This window comes from Perna viridis, chromosome 1 (genome assembly GCF_037379345.1).
Source record: "Perna viridis isolate PV_CMFRI_1.1 ecotype Kerala chromosome 1, ASM3737934v1, whole genome shotgun sequence".
NCBI classification, from domain to species: domain Eukaryota; kingdom Metazoa; phylum Mollusca; class Bivalvia; order Mytilida; family Mytilidae; genus Perna; species Perna viridis.
The window spans coordinates 62,022,502-62,048,577 of NC_142445.1; the positions used below are offsets into that span (position 1 = coordinate 62,022,502).

At 35.4% G+C, this 26,076-nt stretch overlaps 1 protein-coding gene across 1 annotated transcript; it reads right to left on the reverse strand.

The window, feature by feature from the left end:
- Positions 1–3,585: 3,585 nt before the first annotated feature.
- LOC148629739 (uncharacterized) lies at positions 3,586–8,746 on the reverse strand. The gene is made up of 10 exons (XM_088556356.1): positions 8,624–8,746; positions 8,190–8,320; positions 7,791–7,902; positions 7,062–7,176; positions 6,667–6,816; positions 6,121–6,354; positions 5,430–5,727; positions 4,614–5,114; positions 4,294–4,398; positions 3,586–3,808 (listed from the first exon to the last, which is right to left on the reverse strand). Exons 1-10 carry the CDS (start codon positions 8,710–8,712, stop codon positions 3,684–3,686), a joined length of 1,860 nt encoding a protein of 619 aa, XP_088412482.1. The 5' UTR covers positions 8,713–8,746; the 3' UTR covers positions 3,586–3,683.
- Positions 8,747–26,076: the final 17,330 nt, after the last annotated feature.

A 26,076-nucleotide genomic window follows, 5' to 3' on the forward strand; every position in this document is an offset into this window, starting at 1 on the left:
TGTATTTCATTGCAGAACATTTCCATGGAATGCACGTTTTGCTATTCGATCCAATATAAATCCAACACAACGAGGATATATTTGTTCATCCATTCATACGTCCCCCCGTGCAGGTCCGGGTGTTAAAAGAATAGGCCTGCAGCAGTGCTAAGCCTGTCGTAAAAGGCGACTAAATAGTGCTCAGAACCCTAGCCGGGGGCTAGGGCGCTCTGCCTACAGAGCAACTGTAATGTGTGCCCCAGGTGGTGGAATGGGGTATCCCTGGCGTGTTACATGCTGGGGTTGTCAGGCTATACTACGGAAAACCTGACCGCAAACCATAGTGGTGCACCGTGTTGGGAAAGGTGCCACGTTCCTCGCACGTTAAAGAACCCTACTGAGGTATTCTCCCGGAGTAGGAGCCATAGGGCTCCGCCACAGGAGGCTAAATTGCCCAACTCTACCCACCTCTCCCTATTTCCAGTGGCAATAAAAATTTGTCGACCCCATTGTCCTTGTGTCCCATCCCTTTTTCATTTTATGTTCATTTTATCATCAATCTCATGTTCATCGTCTGAATATAGCTGAAATATTGCTGCAACAAACAAACAAACAATGTCAAAACCCTTAGAGTATTAATGTTTCAGTAAAAATTCATTTATGTAGAAAATTAAATTATCTATCGAATTATACCAAATTTGATACGTTTTAGTTCAGTAATAACTTGAAGAGTCGAATTTGTGTGACTTTTGATCGAAAAATCGAAAATCCCATTTTTTGCATTTTTTTTTGGATAAATTCTGACTACGAAAATCGCCAAAATTTACCAAAAGAGCCCCAGAAGTGTCAATTATGATAATATCAAACAGAAAATACAAAATAAGCCATTTTTTACTGAAGCATTCATACTCTAGGGGTTTCGACATTGAAAAATATGTTGATTTAAGCGATATTTCGGTGGGGTCGGGGTACATAATTTTATTTTACTGCAAAACCCTGGGTATTATTGCAACTTTCTTGGTACCATTGTAAAGCTGCGACATTGGGCTACATGATAATACATACATATGTCAGTTTACTTCTTTCTGTAGAAAGAAGAAGTTTGTAGAATAAAAAAAAAACTTTAAAAATCGAGTTTTGCCACAACGAGGTATAAAAAGTAGCCAAAAAATACAAAAATGCTTCAGTTTATTTTTTTTTTTTGCGACAATAAGATTTGTAAATGGGAGGTATAAGGGTACCTGAAAATCATATTTTGGTTGATAAGTCGGGGTGCACCGGGGTGGGGGGGGGGACTCAGTCCACGTACTATTCCAATCAAGAAACTTATAAAAAGAAAGAGGTTCCAGACAGGGACTCACGCCCTCTTTCAGGCTTTTATCAGCCGCCCAAATCGCCAAACTTTCAACAAAAGGGTGGTATAACCCCGGAACGTTCCTGATGTATCACTCACTATCGTATATACTTACTACGATTACCGCCTCGTGACATCGGAAGCCCGGAAATGGCAAGTAAAAATGCAACTTTGTTTAGACGAATTTCGGAAATGGTGTCAGTCTGTGGTCTGCTGATATTGCTTTTTAGTAATAATCATTCTATTTGGCTATTTTGGCCATGTGTTATTATAATAGAGCTGTAGGTGCTAAAGGGTCTTACAAGTTTATGTCTAGTGATTCCTGCACCAGACATAATTGTTGAAATTATATTCTATGACGTTGGCATTTATTTTAATATCAATATACGTGTCGCTAGAAGTATTTACCCCGGACCTAAGCGCTTTTACATGGCATGTAGGTGTTTATGCAAAAACTTGCAGCACTTGAGTTATAAAGCGTAGCAACTAAGCTATATTACAGAAAAGTCAACGCTAACCGATCATTTCATCTTTTTAATGTGAACGCCCTGCTCTCATACAAATAAAAAACATCCGTAGAATACATGACGGCACCGATCAGCAGCATTAGGTGGCGTAGTAATATAATTATGCAAATCAATATAACAATATTAGCGACTTAAAATGTTATCCTTAACAATTTGAACTAATAATATATATTACGAATGAGCCTATTCAACAGTTAATAATTAATTAACTTATTGGGTGAGTATCGAGCTTCCTGTGCTTAGTATAGAAACCGTAAAACAAAGAGTGAGAGATACCCACGCGTTATTAATCCTTTACAAGTACATCTATATTAGAGAGTGAGTTCCTTGTATCGGATGAACAATTTTGTGAATGTTTTTACGAGCTTGTGATATCGAAAACCTTCATGTGATTTGTAAACACCATATGATGGTGACAAGGGGACGTCACCATCTAAAAACGGATAGTTGACAACAGGGAATGAAAATCATCCCCGTTATTGTAAATTTTAATATTAAGTTTACCATTATCGATATGAATACTAAGATCAAGGAACGGACATTCTTTATTATCATTATTTGCTTGATTCAAAGACTGTTCTACAAGATATATCAGTTTATTGACACAACATGTCTCAAACTATTGAACCGAATTTCCGGTGACTTGACATGTGGTGAGGATACCGTAAGGATACAATATGTACCTGTGTGTATGATACAAAACCATCAAATTTTGTGGGAATTATGCCCTTTGAAATTAGTGTTCTGAAATACCACACAAATATAACTTTTTAAGGGAAATAGCTCCGATCATACAAAGATGACAAATATTTTTATTTGAGTCATCAATTCATGAGCCTACTCCTCCTCCAATTATTTCTACCATGGACAGTTGTTCATTTTTACTTTTCATTTAAGAATTAAAAAAATTTCCACCTGGGTAAATCAGGATATTATATTTTTGTTTAACCAAATGCTTAACATAAGTTGACCTTCACTGAAGGATATTTTCCCGCAATGTCGACTGCAAATGAACAGTGATAACTATAGATCCATAGATGTGCCATTGAAAAAAGACCCATTCCTGATTTTGACAGTAAAGTGGGTCATTCTGTTTTATTTTGAGGGAATTATCATTTTTTAACTGGATTGACAGGGTGACTGGTCAAAATGTTGGGGGGTGGTGGTGTCAGGGTTTTTTCTGTGGTGGAAAGGGGGATCATTTTTTTTCTCTCATTTTGTAGTAGGGGGTCTATTTTTAGCTATATTGTTTCACAACTTTGATAGTGAAAGTAATGATGACGGAAGTATCATTATTCAAAAACCAAATAAAACGCAAAAAAATTGACTTCATTCGTTATACTGTTAACTGAATGTGTTATCTAACGGGGCTTTTGCAATCCCCATATTTGCTTCTATGATAACTCATTCAACCTTACATTTTTCACTTATATATACATTTTGTTGATCTCGCAATATATTTCGTGAAATTTGCTGATAAGCCAAGAAACAATATAAAATATAATAGTATTTTAAGTTGTCCTTTCTTGTAAGTATTGGATGCTGTTTTGAGTGTACCTTGTTTCAATGTACCTGTGAGTATTTTATGAGTTTAGTCTACTTCTACAACGTAAGGGGTTGAAATTCCGTTCCTCCATACCACAAAAGTCGGAAAATAGCTTGCCAGACAACCTGTGACATTGCTAGAGTAGAGTTTATGTCAAAGCACAGAAATATCAGAAGAAGCTAATTGCAAATAAATTTATTAAAAATACTAAATCGAATAAAAAAAAACATCACAAGCACTATAAGCCTATTGTTTATAGCGAGTTTCCGGTTATTATTCAAACTGGGCTGTCAAATGTGTATGTTGGAATGAGTCCTTGTTTTTTCTTCAAGCCAAGTTTGTCTTTTTTCTTTGCCAACACGAACCCGTTTTCAGGTCTTCCGATTATCTTTACTTTTTCTCCTGAAAAGACGCCCACAAAACAAAATAAAAACTGACGATTAAGAACTCCATCAAAATAATACTGGAGGGTAATCACACAGATCAATGACTTGTTCCCGGTAAAAATATGTGCACCAAACTAGAATCAACGAACTCATTTTTTCATCCTTTTTTTCTTTTTTTTTCTTTTTTGTTTTGTTTTGTTTTTTCTTTCATGTTGTTATACTTTATTTTTTGATAGCGAGAGCAAGTCCCTGTGCACGGAGCTTGTAAGTTGTTAGTGGATTTTTCTTTCTATGAAAAACTTGTGAATTTATCGGTTTAAAGACAACTTATACTTATGCATGATATATATAAATTGATATGTGTATTGTTTCTCTATCGCAATAAAGAATTTCTTCAAACGGTCAACTTAAAATATTGTCTCAAAACTCTCTGTTTACAATTGATACTAAAAACTTTATAATTACAGTTTTCTGAATACTTCTTCAGTGTAACACACCCACCTTTCTTGACAGACATTTGCCCTGTAACTTCTTTCCGGAATGATTCTCTTATTTTTGCACTGTACTGATTGAAAGGCTCTTCAGGTGTGGTTTTGCCTGCTTTAACTGAAAGAATTAAAAAGTTTAGATAATGGATACACGTTGACATATGCTGTTATTTTCGTCACTCAAAGGAGCTGTTTCGGACACTTTTTTAATTGATTTTTTATTGACTTTCGTGATCATTTTATTAATTGTATATTATTTGCAATTCAATGAATATTTCTTTCAACAATGAAGTCAAAAAATTATAAACTTAGTATACTTTGTGATTTACTTACCACTAGGTGCAGTAAAATCCGGAATTACATTCGTATTCATGCCACTTTGTCCTGCAGCAGGGAGTGATCTTGTTACCACTGTTCCAGGCCCTATGGACAGTTTAGCTGTAGTACTCTGCTGAAGAATCATTGGTTCATTTTCACCATTTTTCTCCTCTGCACTCCTATGCTTCTGCTTACCATTATCTGCCACAGTCTTTGATATTATAGTATTGCCATCTTTCTTCTCTGTGACTTTCAGCTTATATTTCATGATGCTAGGGTTTGTACCTTTTCCATTTTCCTCTTTTTTATTTGTCTGCTCCCTAAGGGCCTTTGGTGGTTCAGGAAGCGTTCTCGTTTTATATGGGATAGACTCGTTTGCTTTCTTAGCAGTCGTTGAACACTGTGTGAGGTCTTTTGATGCCCCTTTATCCTGAGTTTGTTCCTCTGGTGCTTTTAGGTAAGTCCAGCATGGCCTTATTGTTTCAGGAAATCGGCTTCCTTCGTCATCTGATAAATCTAGTGTGAAAATTACACAAGCTTTTTATTACATGTATATACTTATGAAATGAGTTTTCCACAAGGGCTTAAGTTCTTTGATCATAAAACTGTCAATATTTTTTTTACATTTTACTTTCCATGGTCATACACTTAAAAAAACAACACTTCTTTGGCTAAATCATGAGTTAGACTAAGTCTTTTTATATAGAGAAAATACCGGTTGCATAGCTGACACAGGATTATTCAGTGAAATAAATTTGAAAATTTTATGAGAAATTTTATATTACATGGATAGAAAAAAAATATTTATTTAATTAAAGAGATTTGCTTTACCTTCAATTTGGAGTACTTCTACTAGTGTTTCTCGTTCAGTGTTTTTAATTTCAATTTCAGAATCATCCTTTTCCTTTTCCTTTTCATCAGATGTATCGTAATCGGATTCGTCTTCTGAATCTCTGCACTGTGTGTTCTTTGTTTTAGGTTTATCTTGCTCACCGTGCCGAGCACTACATTGGGCTAGATTCCCGGCATTTCGCTCCGCGCAATGTTCATTACTGCCCTCGAGTATATTTTTCTGTTCTTCCATGAATTCCCAACAGGTTTGATTCGCTCTCAACATCTCTTCGCAAGTCTGTTAAAGTAAATCATGGATTATATTCCCACGTTGTACCACATTGATGCATGGAGCATGCCATCATGTGGCGTTCCATTCAGGATTTTTTATATTGTGGAGATATCAAGATTCTCCCCCATCATATTGTTCTCTTTTTAGTTCGTAATTAGCAACATCAAAATGATAAACTAAACGTTGTATAATTTTTCAAGTATAAAAAATAAGCAATGAAGTCAGGTTGTTTTGAGTGTAAATGAGTTAACTACCCAACGTGTAACTATTTCTGAGAGTTCACAGAAATTCAAAAGAACTAGAGAAAATGCCTTTTTTTAATTAAAACTCTACAGGTTATATTTACATAAGTTATGGACAGTTTAACTTTAATTTATTTGCACAGTGAATGAAACATACTTGAAAATTCTGGAAACTAATATCTCGCTTTCTATCCTGTTTCTTGAATTCTACAATATTTTGAATATTAACTTCGTTTGCTGCATGAGAACCACCTTTACTCCGTCCCATTGATTTCCGGAATTCTTTCAAGTTGTTTTCCAGCCCCAAAAGCGTCTCTTTCCAATTCGTTAGTATGGTGTTGCTTCTGTCTGTCTCAATTTCGTGGTATTTTACGAACATTTCTCCAGATTTCTGCAATTAAATAATAATTCCTAAAGTAAATAAAAGGACCAAAGACATTTAGTACATGTTAGAACATTCTTTAAAGAACACTTACTGTTGAAATGCAACTAACACAAAAAAAATACATGATAGTGTTGATATACATGTACTGTAGCTTGTTGAGAAGGTCATTTTTGTCGTGTGATATAAAGAATACAAATACCTCCCTATATTGTTTATTCTACTCCTGAGAAATGAGTTTCAGTTACACGTAATACGTTTACCGTCTGTTATCATTGGTACGCACTCATGAAAAATGGTATGCTGGTATTTGCAACAAACCTTTTGTAGTTCGGATATCTTCTTTCGAGCCATAGTATGATTTAAATCGTAGTTGAACCCCATCTTTGTAATCATGTTGGCCTTTTCTTGAATCCTTTCTGTCGATGTCAAAACCATACTTTCAAGTCTGTTTATTTTTCCAGAAAGTTTCTGCAAATGAACGTTTAAAACAGCTTTCAGTTTTTTAAAAGAAATTATAATCCAGGCGCGAATCAAGATAATTTGTGAAGGCAATGTTATAAATTGATGATTCCAGGCTGATATAGTAGTTTGCGCAAAACAATCACTTATCAAACAAAAGGGTGGTCCTCAACTGGACTCGATAATGCAACTTCTTACTTTGTGCCGGTTTTCGAGTTAGCAATAATTCAGTACATTGATTGCTAAATACTAACCAATTTCTGATCTCTCATAGTTTTATGGAGCTTTTTACAATCCTCCTGTTGCTTCTTCAGTTCAGATTTCATCTTTGTCAACTTGTCCTCCTCTGATTTTCTATTATTTTCGTACCTAATGATTTATTAAAACATGTAAACATACAATAAATATAAAATAATTCATTTCAAGTCGAAATCCAACTTGATGAAAAGCCAAATTGGTATAAAAACGCACAGGAAAAAAATAAATTGTTGAAACCAAATCAAATACATGTAATAACAATCATATATATATTGCAAACTTCCGATATGCTGTACACGTATTTCAATGGGAAACCTCTCATCAGCAGCATTAAAATCAAATATATAGGAAGAGCTTAATCCAAACATTAATTGCATATAAGCAGTACTCAAAACCAAAACTATCGAAATAGGAAGCAACATCCATCACCGAGAAGTTATACCATGTGCAATACAAGAATGGCGCTGTTTTATCGGTAAATTTTAAATTTTGTTAAGCAATGGGTAAATTGTTTTCAGAAGTATTCTTAGTAAGTTACATACAGTACACGTACACTTTTGTTATCATGCGCACTTTCAAACACTGGTAGTTAATAAATGTTAATAAAAATGCTTTTAATATAGAAGAAAGATGAAACGGGTGACATGCCAAAGGGACCACCAGACTGCATGTATCTACATCTATACAAAACAAACAGTACACATAGTTGTACTCAGTATACGCACTCTCTAAATTTCACCGCCATGGCACCATATGTCATTCGATGTGCTTTGAGGAGTTCTAACTGGGCCCTATCACGGGCAATTTCAGCTTCTAGAGATTTTACCCAAGCCTCTTCTGTAATAGATTTTAAGATTTTTGAGATATACAAAATTATCAATGCTTGAGGATTCGAATATATTACAAAGTGCAAAGTCATTCCCTTATTCCGTACTGAAACTGCTATGAATCAAACTGTAAATTGAGACGGGTTGAAAAGCCAGTACCAGTTTTGAACCGACTAGTAAACGGTTATTGTTATATCAGTTAACTCCGCACAAAAGCATTCTACTAGTTATTTTGGTATGATAACTGGAACTGTACCATTGGGACAGCAATTTATTATTTGAGTAACTAATTTATACCTGCTGGGTCTTTATAGTGCTGCAAGTCATTTTCAAGCTCTTGAAGTTTAGGTTCAAAATATTGAATGAACTTGCTGCTTCCTTCTATATGCATGTCCGTAAACCGCTGCATAAATTTCATACTTGTAGGACTGTAAAGCGCAGAAAAATAGATAATAGTTTAGTCAAGTTTTTTTTAACAATTAAAAGTACTTAGGGTGATAAATTTCTTGAAAGCGTCAATGAAACGCACAGTGCGCAAAACAGTGTCTATATCAATGAACAAATATCTTCTGAAATAGATAGAAACACATTCTGTAGTAATAACATGTACTTTATGAAAAAAAAAAACCAACATGGAAGATTTATAAGAAAAGTGTTATTGTCATTTCGTAGAACACTTGACAAATTCTTGTAAAACTGCATTATACTGGCATGTCCATTATTACACTTACTGTTTTTTGTGTGTATCCGCATAGTTTGTGTTGTAGATTGTAAATGAATTCATCTTTGGTAGCTGCGCCTGAATAGACATTGCTTCCATTCGACTATCGCGACGACAGCTTCACTCCTTGGATACGGAAGGTGTAACGTCATAGTAATTGTAGGGACAATAGCCCGGAAGCAGAATGTAATATATATCGTCCGCAGCGTTTTACAAGTATCATTATCAAAAGTTGTCGTTCCCGATGGTAATAATCATAAAAAGAAATATGGTTGTACATGTACTATCTATTTTCTTTTCTTTTAAATTCTATTCAATTTAATATTACTTGTATTTTAAAAAAATGCTTGAATTTATTTTTTTTCAAAAGCCAACGGAATAGGCATATGAGTGGGATTACAAGTGTAAATTGACTTAGACGGGTGCACCGTGTCTTACCCCTAACACAGGTTTTAAGTTTCAACAACGGACTCGTGGTTTTTCTTATGCCGGTATTTGTTAAATTATGTATCATTTCCTGAGAAAAGACGTAGGTTGCGTAAATAAATTACTCTGAAAGCGAATGGCAATTCAAAATCTATTTAACAATATTAGCACGCTGTGCTAACATGATCAACCTTTTACTGTTTTCATGTACCCAGAGGTACAACTACATATTTTCTCAGTCATCCCTAGAAAATGAAATTAAACAAAGCAAAATTTGTCTCATTGTAACTCTTTCTCCTCGAGACGGTCTGTCAGAAACCTCTAACACGCATCAGACACTTTCATAGTCATCATTTTGATTTATCATACATTTTGTATTTAATTATTACAAACAAATAACTATAACACGGAAGCTTCATTCCTTGTATTGCAAATGGTAAAACTTCTCATAGATGGATTTGGCTTCTATTTCGATAGTTTTGGTTTTGCGTACGCCTGTTAAACAATTATTCTTTCTATATAAAATGTGTTTGATTCTAATGCTGCTGATGAGAGAATACTCTCTGAAACATGTGTACAGCATGTCGAAGTTTGCAATATTTTTATTTTTGTATTCAGACTGTAGAATGCTAAGATTTTCCATAAATGCTCTCGTGTTTGCAAAATACCCGAATTTTAATTTATTGCTTGGTTCCACGGTTTTAGTCTTAACAACGACGGTTGAAACAGTACCACTCTGGTACCAAACTTTGGTAAAATAAATTAATTTGATGTGTTTAATTTGTCTACATATAATGTCCGTTTCGTACTATAAAGAATAGTCAGAAACGCTTTACCTAAAACAATTATTAAAAGAATAGTTTGGTTGTGCACGTTTTATTTGAATTACAACAAACGGTTGGCATTCCAATGGAAACAATTTAAACCCCGCTATACGTTAAACTCTTCTTTGTTGTTTTTCCTATCAAAAGGAAGAAACATCGTTTAGAAAGAACCTTTGATCTGTTTGATCTGTTTTTGTATGTAGATGACGCATTATCTTTTAACTATAATAGTTTCGGGGATTTTATGCATTGTACCTACCATAAAGAATTTGAGATAAAAGAAACTACAGACTCTATGAGGCCAGCCTCATATCTTGACCTACAATTAGATATCGATGTAAAGGGAAATCTCATGACCAAACTGTACGATAAACGCGATGATTTCTCATTCTATATTTTCATCTTTTCTTTCATCTATGGCACCTGCTAATGGAGTTCTCTTCATTTCACAACTCAAACGTTAAACCAGAGTTTGTCGAAGCTACGCGGACTTTTTGTACCGTGCTAGACTTCTTACATTTAAGCTTCTGGAACGGGGTTATGGTGCTACAGGATTAAAGTCTTCACAACAAAATCATCTTGAACTTGTGTATCGTTATGGTTTATCCATCTGCACCATGAGAAGTCATAGTTTTCCTTTCCTCTTTCTTTTACCCCGGACGTGACTTTTAATGAGCTTCGTGCGGGTCCGGGTGTAAAAAAATAGGCGCACAGCTAAGCTTGCCGTAAAAGGCGACTAAATAGTGCTCAGAACCCTGGGGGGGGGGGCTGGGGAGCTCTGCCCACAGAGTAACTGGGTAGTGTGCCCCAGGTGGTGGAATACAGAAAACTTGAACGTAAACCATAGTGGTGCACCGTGTTGGGAAAGATGCCATTTACTTCGCACGTAAAGAACCCTGCTGTGGTATTCTCCAGGAGCAGGAACCATTTGGCTCCGCCACAATGCTATATTGCCCGATTCTACCCACCTCTCCCTATTTCCAGTGGCAATCAAATTTTGTCTACCTTACTTTCCTTGTGTACCATTCCATTTTTCATTTCATCATCATTTCATGTTCATCGTCTGAATATAGCTGAAATATTGCTGCTCGGGCGTTAAACCCCAACAATCAATCATTAATAAGCAACTCGGCAGGTGGTTCTTCGTAAGCAGAAGACGCTTACCCTACCGGTACACCTGGTATATGCTCTAAGTTTTTAGTGGAGTCCGGGTTGCTCGTTTACTTTTGCTTCTTTTGTTTATTTTTGTTATTTCAACTTCGTTATTGTTGTGTGTGTGTGTTTATATGTAGATTCTCCTGATTACCGATCGAATCTTGGTTCCCTTGATTACTCTTTTAAATACTATAGATGAAATAAGTACATTTAAATTGTTTTAGCTTTCGAACCAGACAAAGAAATTTTTATTTTTATTTGAACAACTTTAAGTACAAATATTTCTACCCCAATTCCTTAAAATGCAGCTCAATATGAAAGTAAAAACTCTCTAGTTAGAATAACATTTTATGATGCAGTACATTTAAATTAAATGAGCCAAAGAAATTAATATTTGAATTAATTTAAAAAAAAAAAGAAAAAAACATTTAGGTAAAATATCGCTACCCCAATCCCTTAAAATACACCTCAAAATGAACGTAAAAACTCTCTAGTTAGAATAACATTTCATGATGCAGTACATTTAAATTGAACGAGCCGAAGAAATAAATATTTGAACAAGTTTTAAGTTGTGCTTGCAAATAAGTCATATATAAGTCACCTCACGTTCCTTAAATGATCACACAGCCCATAAGTTTGAATTCAGCATACAATTCTAAGCCTATATACAAAGTTTCATTAAATTCTTATAAAATTTACATTGTTTTCGAAGGAGGCACATTATGTTGGATGGCGGTCATTTTGAAATGGCAGCCATCTACAATAATCCATTGTATGCATTTAATCATACTTCGAAGATTTTATATATCAATTAAGTTTAGTGAAGATATCTCAGGTCATTTTTTCTACATAAAGGAAAATATCTGAAAAATCACAAAAATCGACCAAATTTTTCGGGTTTTTTTTCGTTACCATGGCGACACATGAGATATCAATTCGCCTTTTTGTTTATACAACTATAGAAATCATCAAACTCTACCGCTACACCAATTTTCAAGTTGATGGCTAGATATATTTGCGAGATATCACAATGTCCTATATTATGACTTTTCCCCCTTTTAGGCCGAAGCGCCCTTCCTTTCAAAATTTGTTTGTAGAGTAAACATCTATGTGTAAACATTCCCGAAATTTTGAATTAAGCATACAGTGTCATGCCTAAATATCAATTTTATAAAATTCTGATGACATTTACACTATTTCGGAAGTGGGCACCATATTTTGGATGGTAACCATTTTAAAATGACGGCCATCTACAATAATCCAAAATATGTATTCAATCACATTAAAATCGTTTTATATATCTATAAAGTTTGGTGAAGATATCTCGGGTCATTTTTCCTACATAAAGAAAAAAAACATCTGAAAGACCACAAAAAAACGGGGAAATTTTTCGTTATATTTGTTACCATGGCAACATCAAAAATATCGATTCACTTTGTTTTGTATGTTATTGTAGAGCTCATCAAACTCCATCAAACCACCACACCAATTTTCAAGTTCAAGTTTCAAAACGTGATTCATAGATGCAAAGCCTACGTATTTTTATTTTTGATATTTTGTTAGAATTGCCATAGTAAACAGAAATTAACATTCGATTTTTCATACAACCCATGTTCTTAGGAGATAAAAATTACATAGAATGCAATGTAGATTTCAAAATTAAGGACGACAACTCTGTAATTGACACTCAAATACAATAGAATCTATTGGCTTTTCAATGTTGATTATCTTCAAAGAGCGGACAAATTGCAATGAATAATTACACATTTCATAATATACATCAATAAAACAACTTAATTACAAAAGTAAAAATATGTAGCCTTTTTGGGGATGTATCCCATCTTTCAGATTTTGCATGATTCTTACAAAGACTACTTCTTAAGTTCTCAAATGAGCCGAAGAAATAAATAGTTGAACTACTTTAAGTACGTTCAGGTGAAATATTGCTACCCCACAAACAAAAAAGGGGAGGGCATTAAACAAAACAAAGACGTTTTGGGCATAATTAATTTTTATTACGATTTATCCCACATATCTGCTCGTTTCAGGCACTTGTTTTTCTGTTTTGGAGTACAATGATTATATAATAAAGTGAATTTTGTGAATTTCAGAATTTTCACTCATTTTACACGTTATTGTATTTTTTTAGACTTTAGTTAAACGAGCATTCTGAGAATATTCAAGACTAACAACAAAGTTTCCTACTCTAAAAATTATGTTGAAGAGAACAGAAATGATCTGTAAATTGTCGTGGTTAAGCAGTGTACCATATATCAAATGTATATCTGCAACAGTGACGAAAATAGTGTGGAAAACTGATTTGCCGGACTGACGAACAGAGTTCTATTCACATTTTTATATTGCAGCATGCTGAAAAATAAACAATAAAGTCGCCAAAACGAAGTTTTGCGACTTATTTTGTTTTTGCTTTTTTCCTTTTCTAAACGTTAAGATGTCCGTACGATTACTCGGAGACTGTTTATTGGATTCATACCAAACTTATCTCAATAATCAAGCATGCTCAGGGGACATGCAAACAAATTCAGGAATTTTAAAATGGCTGCCGATTTCAAAACCCGGAAAATCGAAAAAAAATCTATAAAATTTGTAGAACTCATTAGGGATTCTCTATTTTTACAGCTTTCTTACAAAGGGAATGTATAAGATGGTGTATGAGATTACTAAACATACCCCTTTGTAAATAATGTTGAACTGCGTTCTACACATATCTTATCCTCGGTGTCAAGTAGTGATTGGCTGTTATGTAAAGGTCTTTGCTTGAAATTATAATTCTGTTTACCGCCCTGATTTTATAGGAAAACCAGAATTAAATTTTCATTATAGGAAATCAGTTTTTATGTGCATTTGCAATCAAATAGGCAGAATTGAACATCGCTAAATAACAAAGCTGATACAAATGTTTGTGCATACAAGTTGATTAATATTATTAGGAATTATTTTATCACTTTCGATTTTCCTTGTGCCATGAATCTAAAGTTTATTAAAATTGCTTTGATGTAGAATTTACAAATTCCTTAAGGCTTAACAAAGAACTTTAGAATTTCGGATAAGGTCCAGTGTGAAGAAAGTTGTTGAGTCAACCGTTAGATCTACGGTCAGGTGTATGGTAAGGATTACGTTTATGGTTATGTGTATAGTTAGGTATTTGGGTTATGTTTAAGGTTGGGGTCAGATGTTGCTGTTTGTCTAGGATTATGGTTAAGTCTAGAGTTAGGTCTATGTCAGGTCTTAGACTTTATGAAAGTCAGACCTAGAGTTTTTTATGGTGGTTAAGGTCAGGTCTCGTTACTGGTTAGGTTCGGGGTTATGACTTGGATCAGTGTTAGGAAAACAGTTAGAAAGTTAGCGTACGGGTCAAAGAACTAGGGTTAGGGTTAGAGTTTCAGATAAGGTCCAGTGTCAAGAACGTTAGATCTAGGTTCGGGTTAAGCGTATGATTAAGCAAAGATTTAGGCTTAGGTTTACGTTAAGGGTTGGGGTTAAGCCATGGTGTTTGCCTAGGGTTAGAGTTAGGGCTATGGCCAATAAATGTGAGAAATTGTTTACCGATTAGGTTACTGTTCTAGAAGGAGATGCACTTTGAGGTCGAATAGAGTTAGTTGAACGGAAATGGCTGAGGATAGAGATAGTGTTAAAACAACAGAAAAACATACAGAACAAAGATTAAGGTTCCGGTAAGAGTCAGGGATAGGGTTAGGGTTAGGTTGTATCTGACCTCAATCACACGTACAAACACACATACAGTTTGTTTGTTTGTTTGGGTTTAACGTCCAAGCAGCAATATTTCAGCTATATTCAGGCGATGAACATGAAAGGGATGATAAAATGAACATGAAATGATGTTGAATTGAAAAAGGGATGGGACACAAGGACAATGGGGTCGACAAATTTTGTCAAACAAGTTCCCCTGTTTCATCTGTTGAAAGTCTTTGAGTAGAATGGATAGTTTAAACAGACATATGAGATTAGTTCACAAAATTCAGATACGACAAGGTACAGACCCTACCCACAGATGAGACCCAGTCAAACCGATAAATCGAACTATGATACTTTGATCACTGGATTCTTTGAGGAAAGAAAACCAAGATACTTTGATGAATGAACTACGCCAAGACCCTTATACTTCGATGAAATGGCTATACGCCAATCGATCCAGAATGAAACTCAAGAAAGCTTGCCAAAGGACACAACTGACGAAAACTTTTTCATACATCCGACAGACGACCTCCTTGCTTTCGACGTACCCAAAGGATACTTGAATTACCATTTCATGCCGTGGGCCTATCCCTTTACCAGTGTCATAGCAGGACCCACCGGAAGTGGAAAAACGATGTTTGTACGTCAATTCGTACAAATTGTGAAACGCATGATGATGCGTAGACGATCGAATAACGTGGTGCTACGATGTGTACCAGACCATTTATGGAACCGTGAAGAATGTCGACTTTGTACAAGGGCTCCTAGACCGTGACACCTTGAATACCAGAGAGAAACACTTGCTTATTCTAGACGATAAGATGAACTCGGTCACTGAATCTATCTCGCATCTCTTCACGAAATATTCTCACCATAAAAATATAAGTGTCGTGTTGCTGGTTCAGAATCTGTTCAACAAAAAACAAGTATTACAGAACTATCAGTCTGAATGCCCATTACTTGGTTCTCTTTAATTTGTTTGTTTGTTTGTTGGGGTTTAACGCCCGAGCAGCAATATTTCAGCTATATTCAGGCGATGAACATGAAAGGGATGATAAAATGAATATGAAATGATGATGATGAAATGAAAAAAGGGATGGGAAACAAGGATAATAGGGTCGATAAATTTTGATTGCCACAAGAAAAAGGGAGGGATGGGTAGGGTCGGGCAATTTAGCCTCCTGTGACGGAGCGCAAAGGTTCATACTCCTATCGAATACCACAGCAGGGTTCTTCAACGTGCGAGAAACGTGACATCTTTCCCAATACGGTGCACCACTATGGTTTGCGGACAGGTTTTCCGTATTATAGCCTGACAACCCCAGCATGTAACACGCCAGGGATACCCATTCCATCACTTGGGGCACACATCTCAGTTGCTCTGTGGGCAGAGCGCCTAGCCCCCGGGTAGGTTTCTGAGCACTATTTAGTCGCCTTTTACGACAAGCTTAGCGCTGCTGCAGGGGGCAGGGTTCTGCTTAAAAATCCCAGAGACGTATCACAGGCCATGACCATGGCCCAACAAATGTTCCCAAAAAAAGACAAACTACTTTATGAAATCGTACGAGTATTCCACTGCCAAACCCCACGGATATTTATTGATCGACATGAAAAAGGGCACCCCCGACAACTTGAGATTGAGAAGCAACATTTTCCCATGGGAAATTCAGGATGTGTTTTTGGATGAAAAAAAAGTATAAATAGAGATGAAAAAAGATGTGTGGTCACTTCTTGGCCGACTCGCAAAGGAGATGGACGCACTCGGTGCAATAAAGATTTACAAGATAGTTCCCTGTCGAGGGATTCATTTAGAAGAGGTCACCAGTCGCGATGCCGTACACGTGCAATGGACAAAAGAATGTGCCAACTGTAAACCAAAGAATGAACTGACAAAAGAAAGTGCGACCCCAAAAAGACCTCGTGGTAGACCAGCTGGAGGAAAGAAAAAAAGCAAATGAAACAGATGTGACACCTATAAATGGAACTGTATAGAGAGGATTTCGGAAAAAAAGATAGTGCGGATGTATTAAGAACGTAAAACGTACAACGTTAGAATATCAAATACAAGTGGAAACCACAGCAGAGTATCGTGCATCCTTGTATAAGAAACAACGACCATAAGAAATCAAGAAAGTTACAAAAGTTCAATTAGATGAATCATATTGATCTGCGATGCCAGAACCCGAGAGGATAGTTCATCAAGAAAAAGGAGGAGCTATATGGGAAATACAACGAACACCATCAGAAGTCATGTTACCGAGGAACAAAAGGAAGCGAAGGTTAAAAAGTGTGAAAAAAAACAGCCTTGACGTCAACGATACTCGGACTACTCATAGTAAAGCAGAATCATCAGAAGATCGGATCGTGAAATTACTTAATGGGGAAGAACACTTTATGGAACAGACAATTGAGCAGGACCCGGTTTCGAAAAACACAGACGACACCCCGCCACGAATGGAACAATGAATATGAATTGTAAATAAAATATAAAAGAAAAAAATCCTGTTGTATTATAAAACTAGACTAAAGAAAAACCTCCTTAAAAGACAGGGTAGCTCAAAACCGATAACACCTATTAAAACCGTTAGCGACAGCATGAAAAACATATTTACTATCAGAGCCTCATAACACGGGCCAAATTTTGAGTGTAAGTAACTTGAAAACATACTATAGCAATAAAAAGTACCTTATGAAAAAACCATCATACATTACTTAAACAAAAAGGAGACAAACCACGAACGAAATTATAGAGAAAAATAGAATTCCGTAGTTGAATGGTGTATCCCCATAACTGGTCAAATCTAGTACACGCAACGTAAACATTGAAAGTATGAAAAAAAAAAGGAATTTACCCACTAGAGCCTCATAACACGTTCAAAGCAAGTTTGGGTTAAGTAACTTGAAAACACACTGTAGCAGTAAAAAGTTCAATCTCCTTATATTAACAAAAGAAAAGAATTAAACGAGCACACAAGTCTCAAACAAAAAGGGCGTAAGAAACAAAGTACGAATAAAAATATGGAGAGAAAATAAAATCAACAAATCAATGGTTTACCCCATAACGGGTCAAATCAAGTACACGCGACATGTAAACATTGAAAATATGAAAAAAGGAATTACCCTATAGAGCCTCATAAAACGGATAAAATCGACGAAAAGAATGAGTAGGACTGTAACAATAGGTGATGAAATGGACTACAAAACTGAAATGAAAGCAATACACCTTTCAAAGCTCTTAACGTTCCAAATGTAAATCTTACAATTGTCAGGATTATCATTAGTGGTTAGTCAAAATTTCAAACTGAATAAAACAAAAATAAAAAAAAATAAAACATACTTAAACAAAAATAATTAAAACAACGATTTAAAATTAATGTCCGAGAGGTAAACATTGCACAAGACGTCCTTACAATTGTAGTGTAATCAGTAAGTACAATAAAAAGCGGTTAAATATCAATACAAGAGCTGTTGAAATCACCAGTAAAATGGGCAGTTTTAAACATCTGTCTAGTCCGTGAGACATCTATTCAAATTACACAATCCATTAGACACAAAGAAATCCAAATCAAAATTTAAAATTTATTGAAAGTGTCCATTTAATTATTACACAAAGACAATGAAATTACAAATAATTAGCAAAAATAATTAAAAACAATGACTTTTAACGAAAAAAATGAAAATCAAAAAAAAAATTTAAACCAAGAAAGATTATAGTCATAATACATCCCCCATTTTTATACTTACCTGTTTACACCATTCTATATAATGACACTAATAGGGCACTTAATGAGGATACCTATGGAAGTCATTTCCTCCCTCCTTACCTTTAAGCCCCCCTTTCTACATCAAAAGGTCCCCATGTTCTCTTTATTGGTCATGGGTTCCCCATCTAAGACCATTTCCGGTCACCCAAGGTCCACTTCCGGTCCCGTTCCCCTACCGGTCACTTCCGGTCAACGGCCACCAAAGGTAGTGTCCAGGCGGCAAGCGCCACTCTGCAACAGTAACAATGGTCCTCATCCAGTACTCATCTTCAAACACTCAAAGTACTGACGTACAGTAAAATCCACTGTATTACAATATAATAATGAAACTATTTATGCCGAGCTTGCTTCAATTGATCAAATAAAAAATCTTTTACTCCTAGTTTGAACGCATCTGAATTTTTTAAACTATTTAAATTTGCTGGTAAATTGTTCCAGTCTTTAATTGCATTATAATAAAAAGATTGAGCAGTTGGCCCCTTTATAATTGGAACATAAAAATTATTTTCACTAGATCTGGTAAAATGGTTATGACAATCTCGAATTCTTGTGAAATTACAATTCATATAAGATGGTGATTTTCTATTAAATATTTTATAAACATGGTTTAACCTCATTTGTCGTACCCTGTTTTCCACATTAAGAATACCAACGTCTTTAAATATATTAAAATCTATGCTATGTCTAGAGTCCAGGTTTTTAATAAATCGAATGACTTTGTTTTGAACAACCTGAAGTTTATTTTTTAATTTTTTATTGAGACCAGCATACCAAGATGAACATGCATAGTCGAAGTGGCACTGAATAAGTGCCACACTCAGTGACTTCCTGGACTCCTCTGATAGACATTTAGCATTTCGGTACAGGAACCCCAGTCTTGAGCTAGACTTTTGGACAATATTTTTAACTATAGACTCCCCAGACAAGTATTGATCTATGTTTAAACCCAAATATTTTAGGCTTGTCTGTGAATCTATTGTATGGTCGTTGCATTTTACACTAAACCGGGTAAGTTTCTTTAACTTTCTTTTGGAGCCAAACATAATGCATTCTGTCTTACCCAAATGCAACGACAGTTTATTGTCCACCAGCCATCGACCACAAGACTGGAGTTCCTGACCCAGTGTGGATGATATAATACCGGGATCTCTATGTGAGTATAAGATTGCACTGTCATCAGCGTATAATAAAAGTTTGCATTGTGAGCTGATACTGGTTGTCATATCATTGACATAGCACAGAAATAAAAGAGGGCCTAATATACTACCCTGAGGTACGCCACAGGTTACAATCAAAAATTCAGATTCTGTTCTGTTTATGACGACTTTTTGTTTTCGATCTGATAAGTACGGTTGAAACCATTTTGTGGAAGAGACACCAAGAGATTTTAATTTGTGGCAGAGAATGTTGTGGTCCACTGTGTCGAATGCTTTTTGTAGGTCGAGCATAATCATTGCTGTGTATAAACCATGAGATGTTTGTGTTTTTATATGGTCTAGTAGGTGTATTAGACATGTGTCGGTTGAGTAGTTAGATCTGAAGCCTGACTGTAGGTCGTATAATAGGTTATGTTTTACCAAATATCTCTCCAGTTGTGAATATATGGATTTTTCTAGTATTTTTGATATCACAACTAGTATGCTTACAGTCCTGTAATTACCGACATCCAACCTGCTGTTTTTCTTATAGATTGGACAGACACGTGCTTGTTTCATGTCATCAGGGACAATGCCACTGGTAATAGATAAGTTTATAATAAATGTAATAGGTTTATTCAAAACGTGTGCTCTGTCTTTAAGAAATCGTGAGGGAATACCATCCAGACCCGTACTCTTTGTAATATTCGGAGATTGTAGTTCTTTAAAAACAAATTCCTCCGTAACAGGAGACAGTTCTAAACATAAATTATTCATGAAAACCTTTCTATGAAAATTTTGGAAAATATTTGAGCTGTAATTGTAAAACCCTTTAGCTGCTGGCAGTTTTGCAACTAGTTTACCAGCTACAGTAGTGAAGAAGTTGTTAAAATGATTGGCAATTGTGCGAGAATCATGACAGCTACTGTTTTCAATATTTAAAACAATTTTTGAAGTATCTTTTTGCTTATTACTATAACCCAGATTTCTAAATTGTTCCCATAATTTTTTGGGGTTATTTTTATTCTCTTCTATCTTATTTTCAAAATAACAAGATTTTACACTGTTTATCATTCTTTGCACCTTGTTCCTCAGTTTACAGTAATTTGAGTAGTCTTGATCACAACCTGATCTTTTAAAAATAGAAAAGTACTGGTCTCTCTCTGATATTAACTCAAGTATTTCTGATGTTTTCCAAGGTTCAGTTTTCTTTTTAACCTTTATTTCTCTTATCGGAGCTACCTCATCTAATGTAGATAAAAATAAATCTTTGAAAATGCCCCAAGCTTTGTTAACATTTCTATAAAGATATAATTTTGACCAGTCTACTTTGGTCAGCAACTCTGTGAAAATATCTTTATCATAATGTTTTGTAGATCTAATCTTAATTGAGTTGTCAACAAAAGTAATGTCACTTTTTTTATATATCTTTCTTGTACAATATGTCAATAAATGATCACTTAAACCAATGGGTAAGACACCAGATTGGCTTATAATTTCTTTTATATTACAGATAATGTGATCTAACAATGATGAATGTTTGTCTGTTATTCTAGTAGGTTCATCAATAATCTGTTTCATATTATGTAGGCTGAGGACACTATTATAGTTTTTGTACCCATTGGAGTTATTTTGCAACCAGCATATATTGAAATCTCCAAATATGTAAATTTCATGTTGTGGGTTAAGTTTATTTAGGATTGCATCAAATTGGTCCAAAAAATCATTCTGCTTTGGAGGTCTATAAACACAGCCGATAACAACTGGCTTAGATCGTGGAAGGAGGATATCAACCCAGATGGCCTCAATATTGTCGGAATGTAAGTCATTTCTACCAGAAAAGGCAAGGTCTGACCTGATGTAAATGCAAACGCCACCGCCATTTCTATTTCTGTCAGAACGAATTAAGCTGTATCCGTCTATGTGTATTTCGGAATTCGTAATGGAATTATCTAGCCACGACTCAGTAATTGATATAGTCGCAGCTCGTGTTTTTTCTGCAATAATTCTCAATTCAGAAATTTTTGGGAGTAACGATCTTGTGTTACAGTGAATGAAGTGAAGTCCTTTTGATTTAAAGGAATTATAGCATTCATTGTCTTCTCCTGAAGGACTGCTAGTGATGCCGTGTGATTCATTACTAACTATATCATCTTCTAATTCGATATCTGATCCGTCGAAAGGAAGGTTCGATAATGTGCACTTGTTGCATTCATAGTTAATCGATACGTTGTTTTTTACCAGTTGTTCATACTGGCTCAAAGAAATCGATTTAGTACACTTTAAGTGGCTCTTTTGTTTACATCTGACACAGGGTACTGCCTTACTTGTAGCAATTACCCCCTTCTGACAAATGGAACAAGGGAATTTTGGTATTCTGGATTTTTTCGTCTGACTTTTTGAAGCTGGGCCGGGCTGCGGGTGAATATCCCCACTTTTTAGCAGCGTTATAATCATAAAAAAGTTTTATCGAAGGTTCTTTGTATGACAAGTTAATGTTTATCTTATTATTGTACGATGATTTCAATGTTGGTTTGTTTACACTCATCAGGGTCATAATCGAGGACAATGAAAAGTTTTTGTTGTTAATTGATACACATTTGGTAAAATCAGCTTGTAAACTATCTTTCTTTGAATATCCAAATATCTGATCATCTTTTTTGTCAAAAGAAAGGAGCTGACTGTTCAAAAACGTAAAAAATACTAGCGAACAAATTACACCTTTACCACCTGCCGCCATCTTGCCCTGTCTGTGCCGCAATCTTGCCCTGTCTGGGCAAGTTTTCATCTCATTTAAAAATTTTAGACAGTTTCTGAAAGGAAAAACATTTCTGTACATTTTATAGGTGCATTTTGCTTCTTGTGATGTGAAGCCTAATCTCCATAATGATTTCTAAATATACCCCTATCTTGTGAAAACACTGGGATTTCCCATGCAATTTATAGACACTTCACTTCCGGTGACCAGTACTGCACTGCAAGTCTGCTAACCCCACATGCCATTCTGAGGATTGTGAGCTGATATATGTAGAATCATGCTGATATATAGTCCTCTGCAGGTTAAAGTTAAGGTAAAGTCCAGAGAAGCCATTGAATATTGTGAAATTAGCATAGAAGCCTATGGGAAGTGGAATTAGTGGTTTCTAGCCTTAAACGTCTGAGCAGCAATATTTCAGCTATATTCAGACGATGAACATGAAATTAATGATAAAATGAACATGAAATGATGATGAAATGAAAAAGGGATGGGACACAAGGACAATGGGGTCGACAAATTTTGATTGCCACTAGAAATAGGGAGAGGTGGGTAGGGTCGGGCAATTTAGCCTCCTGTGGCGGAGCCCTATGGTTTCTACTTCGGGAGAATACCACAGTAGGGTTCTTTAACGTAAAAGGAACGTGGCATCTTTCCCAACACGGTGCACCACTATGGTTTGCGGTCAGGTTTTCCGTATTATAGCCTGACAACCCCAGCATGTAACGCGCCAGGGGTACCCCATTCCACCACCTGGGGCACACATCCAAGTTGCTCTGTGGCCAGAGCGCCCTAGCCCCCGGCTAGGGTTCTGAGCACTACTTAGTCGCCTTTTACGACAAGCTTAGCGTGCAGCGTCTAATTGTACATTTTCAATTTTATCAATAATAGTTTGGTTTTGATTATCCCAGGTTACATCTGCATATTCCAAAATCGGACGTATAAAAGACAAGTGTAATTTTTCAAGACTAAATCTATCTAAAACTGATCTTAATTTTCTGAGAATGTTGATTCTTTTGTACGATTTTTCAATTATGTAATTGCAATGGTCAACCCATTTACCATCATTCGATAAATAAACACCTAGGTGCTTGTGATTTTCAACAGATGCAATTTCGTGACCGTTCATTTCTAGTGAAGGATGAATAGAATTATTTACTTCACGAGCCACAATCATTGTTTCAGTTTTTTTGTGGATTGAATTGCACTAGCCAATCTTGAGGCCATTTATAATTTTTTGAAATATCACTATTTAAAGTTTCAGCCGCGCTGATAGGATTATCAACTATAACATGTAGGCTTGTGTCATCAGCAGATAAATTGATTGTTGCGATAAATTGATTGTTGCTTGAATTTCGTCGACAATGTCGTTTATAAATATTAGGAACAACAAGGGTCCAAGAATAGACCCTTGTGGTACTCCAGCATTTATAAACAACCAATCCGAATGTGACCCACTTAAACCAAACCTTTGAGCTCTACCCGACAAATAGATACGAAACCATTCTAATAGACTACCCGATATCCCTGATTTTGTAAGCTTGAATAATAGACCCTTGTGCCAAACTTTGTCGAAGGCTTTACTTATATCACAAAAGACAACTCTTATTTCTTTCCCAGCGTCAAGAGCTTTTCCGAAGTCATTAGATATGTTTATTAATTGGTTCACAGCAGAATCCCCTTTAGTAAATCCAGACTGATGTTCGGATAGGAGTTGGCTTTGTCTTAAATGATTAAAAACGTGTTTGTATACAAAGCGTTCCATACATTTCGACATAATACACAAAAGGGAAATTGGTCTGTAGTTTTTTACGTCATTGGGTTTACCAGTTTTAAAAACAGGAGTGACATGCGCTTTCTTCCACTGAGATGGAAAGATAGATTTTTGTAAAGATTTATTAAACAGTTTGCAGAGAGGTTTGCTAAGTATGTGTGAGGCCTCCTTCAATAATCTATGATTAATTGAATCGGGACCAGATACTTTTGTACAGTTTAAAATACTAAGTACGTCTTCTATTTCAGTTTCATTTAGAGATAGTTGTGAAAGTGTATCTTGTACATGGACCTGAGTATTGGGCAAATTCGCGTTGGTTTCATCTAAGTTAGACTGTGCTGAGAAAAATAAATTGAATTCTTTAGCCTTATCAGTGTCATTAAAAACGAGGTGATCTCCTTTTAACAAAGGAGGAATACTGTTATCTCGTTTTTTCAAACCACTGAAACTTTTAATAATTTTCCACCAGTTACTAGTACACGAGTTACCATTATAAATTTTGTTAATAAGAGACTGTTTATATTCTTCTTTGGACGTTTTAACCAGTTCAGTAACTTTTTTTCTAATATTCCTAAATTTTTCCCAATCTGAAGCATTATTATTATATTTTTTTGCATGTCTTTGAATACGATTTTTTTTCCTGACCCATCTCTTAATTTCATTTGACAACCAGGGTGGTTGAGAATTACGTATTGTTACAACTTTATTGGGTATATTTTTATCTGCAGCATCTAGTATAGCTGGTGTAAGATTTTAAGTGATTTGATCGATAATTTCATTATTTGTAATCAAGTCCCAGTTGACATCCCGGAGATCATTTCTATAAGAATCATAATCTGCACGATCGTATAGCCATATTTTACGTTTAAATGTTCTACAATTATTTTTTGGTAGATTTAGAAATGCCATAATAGGACAATGAAAACGAATTTGTTCCGTTAGAGAAGGACCGACTCCGCTATACGCAATTGCGTTCGTGTTGTTTGTCATTATTAAGTCTAGAATAGAGGAAGAGTTTTCGGTAAAATGTGTTGGTTCATCAATCAGTACCACTTTAATACCAAACTTTGGTAAAATAAATTAATTTGATGTGTTTAAAAGTTAATTTGTCTATATATAATGCCAGTTTCGTGCAATAAAGAATCATCGTCAGAAACCTTTTACCTAAAACAATTGTTGAAAGAATTGTTTTGGTAGTGAACATTTTATTTGAATTTCAACGAACGGTTGGAATTACAATGGAAACAATTTAAGCCCCGCTACACGTTGAACTCTTCTTTCACTCCTATGAGACTGACTTTATCGTTGCTTGTATCAAAAGGAAGGAACATCGTTTAGAAAGATCCTTTGATCTCAATTTTTGCTATGTAAATGACCCATTGTCTTTTAACTATCATAGTTTTGGGGATTTTATGCATTGTACCTACCATAAAGAATTTGAGATAAAAATACTACGGACACTATAAGGCCAGCCTGTAATATTACATAAATTCAATGCTAACCGATCACTTTATCTTTTAATGTAAACTTCCCGTTCTAATACAAGCAAAAACACGCATTAGACATGTATGTGATATAATTTAAAAGAGGTACGTTGTAGCGATCTTCGGGTCGCTTATGATATTGACCAGGGAATCAGTTTAGGAACCAGATTCAGCAACTGGCAATGAATATTCATAAATATCGGGGCGTGCTAATGTATATGACACGTGGTCTTGTAACGAGCCCAAGTGCCTGAACCGGAAACTGAACTAATGTTCAAAGCTAACCTATCATTTCATTTAAACTTCCCGTCCTCGTTCAAGCAAGAAACACACTTAGAACACACGTGTATGATACTTCAGAGGTACATTTTTATCTCGTATGAAGCCAGAACTATGACGCTATTGTGGTAAACACGGCCAGGATCTGC

Coding starts and splice junctions, on each gene's coding strand:
- LOC148629739 (XM_088556356.1), bottom strand. CDS start 8,712: ATGGAAGCAATGTCTATTCAGGCGCAGCTACCAAAGATGAATTCATTT. Junction 7,177..7,790: donor ATGGCGGTGAAATTTAGAGA/GTGCGTATACTG, acceptor ATAAATCATTAG/GTACGAAAATAATAGAAAAT. Junction 5,728..6,120: donor TTAGTTTCCAGAATTTTCAA/GTATGTTTCATT, acceptor TTACTTTAACAG/ACTTGCGAAGAGATGTTGAG.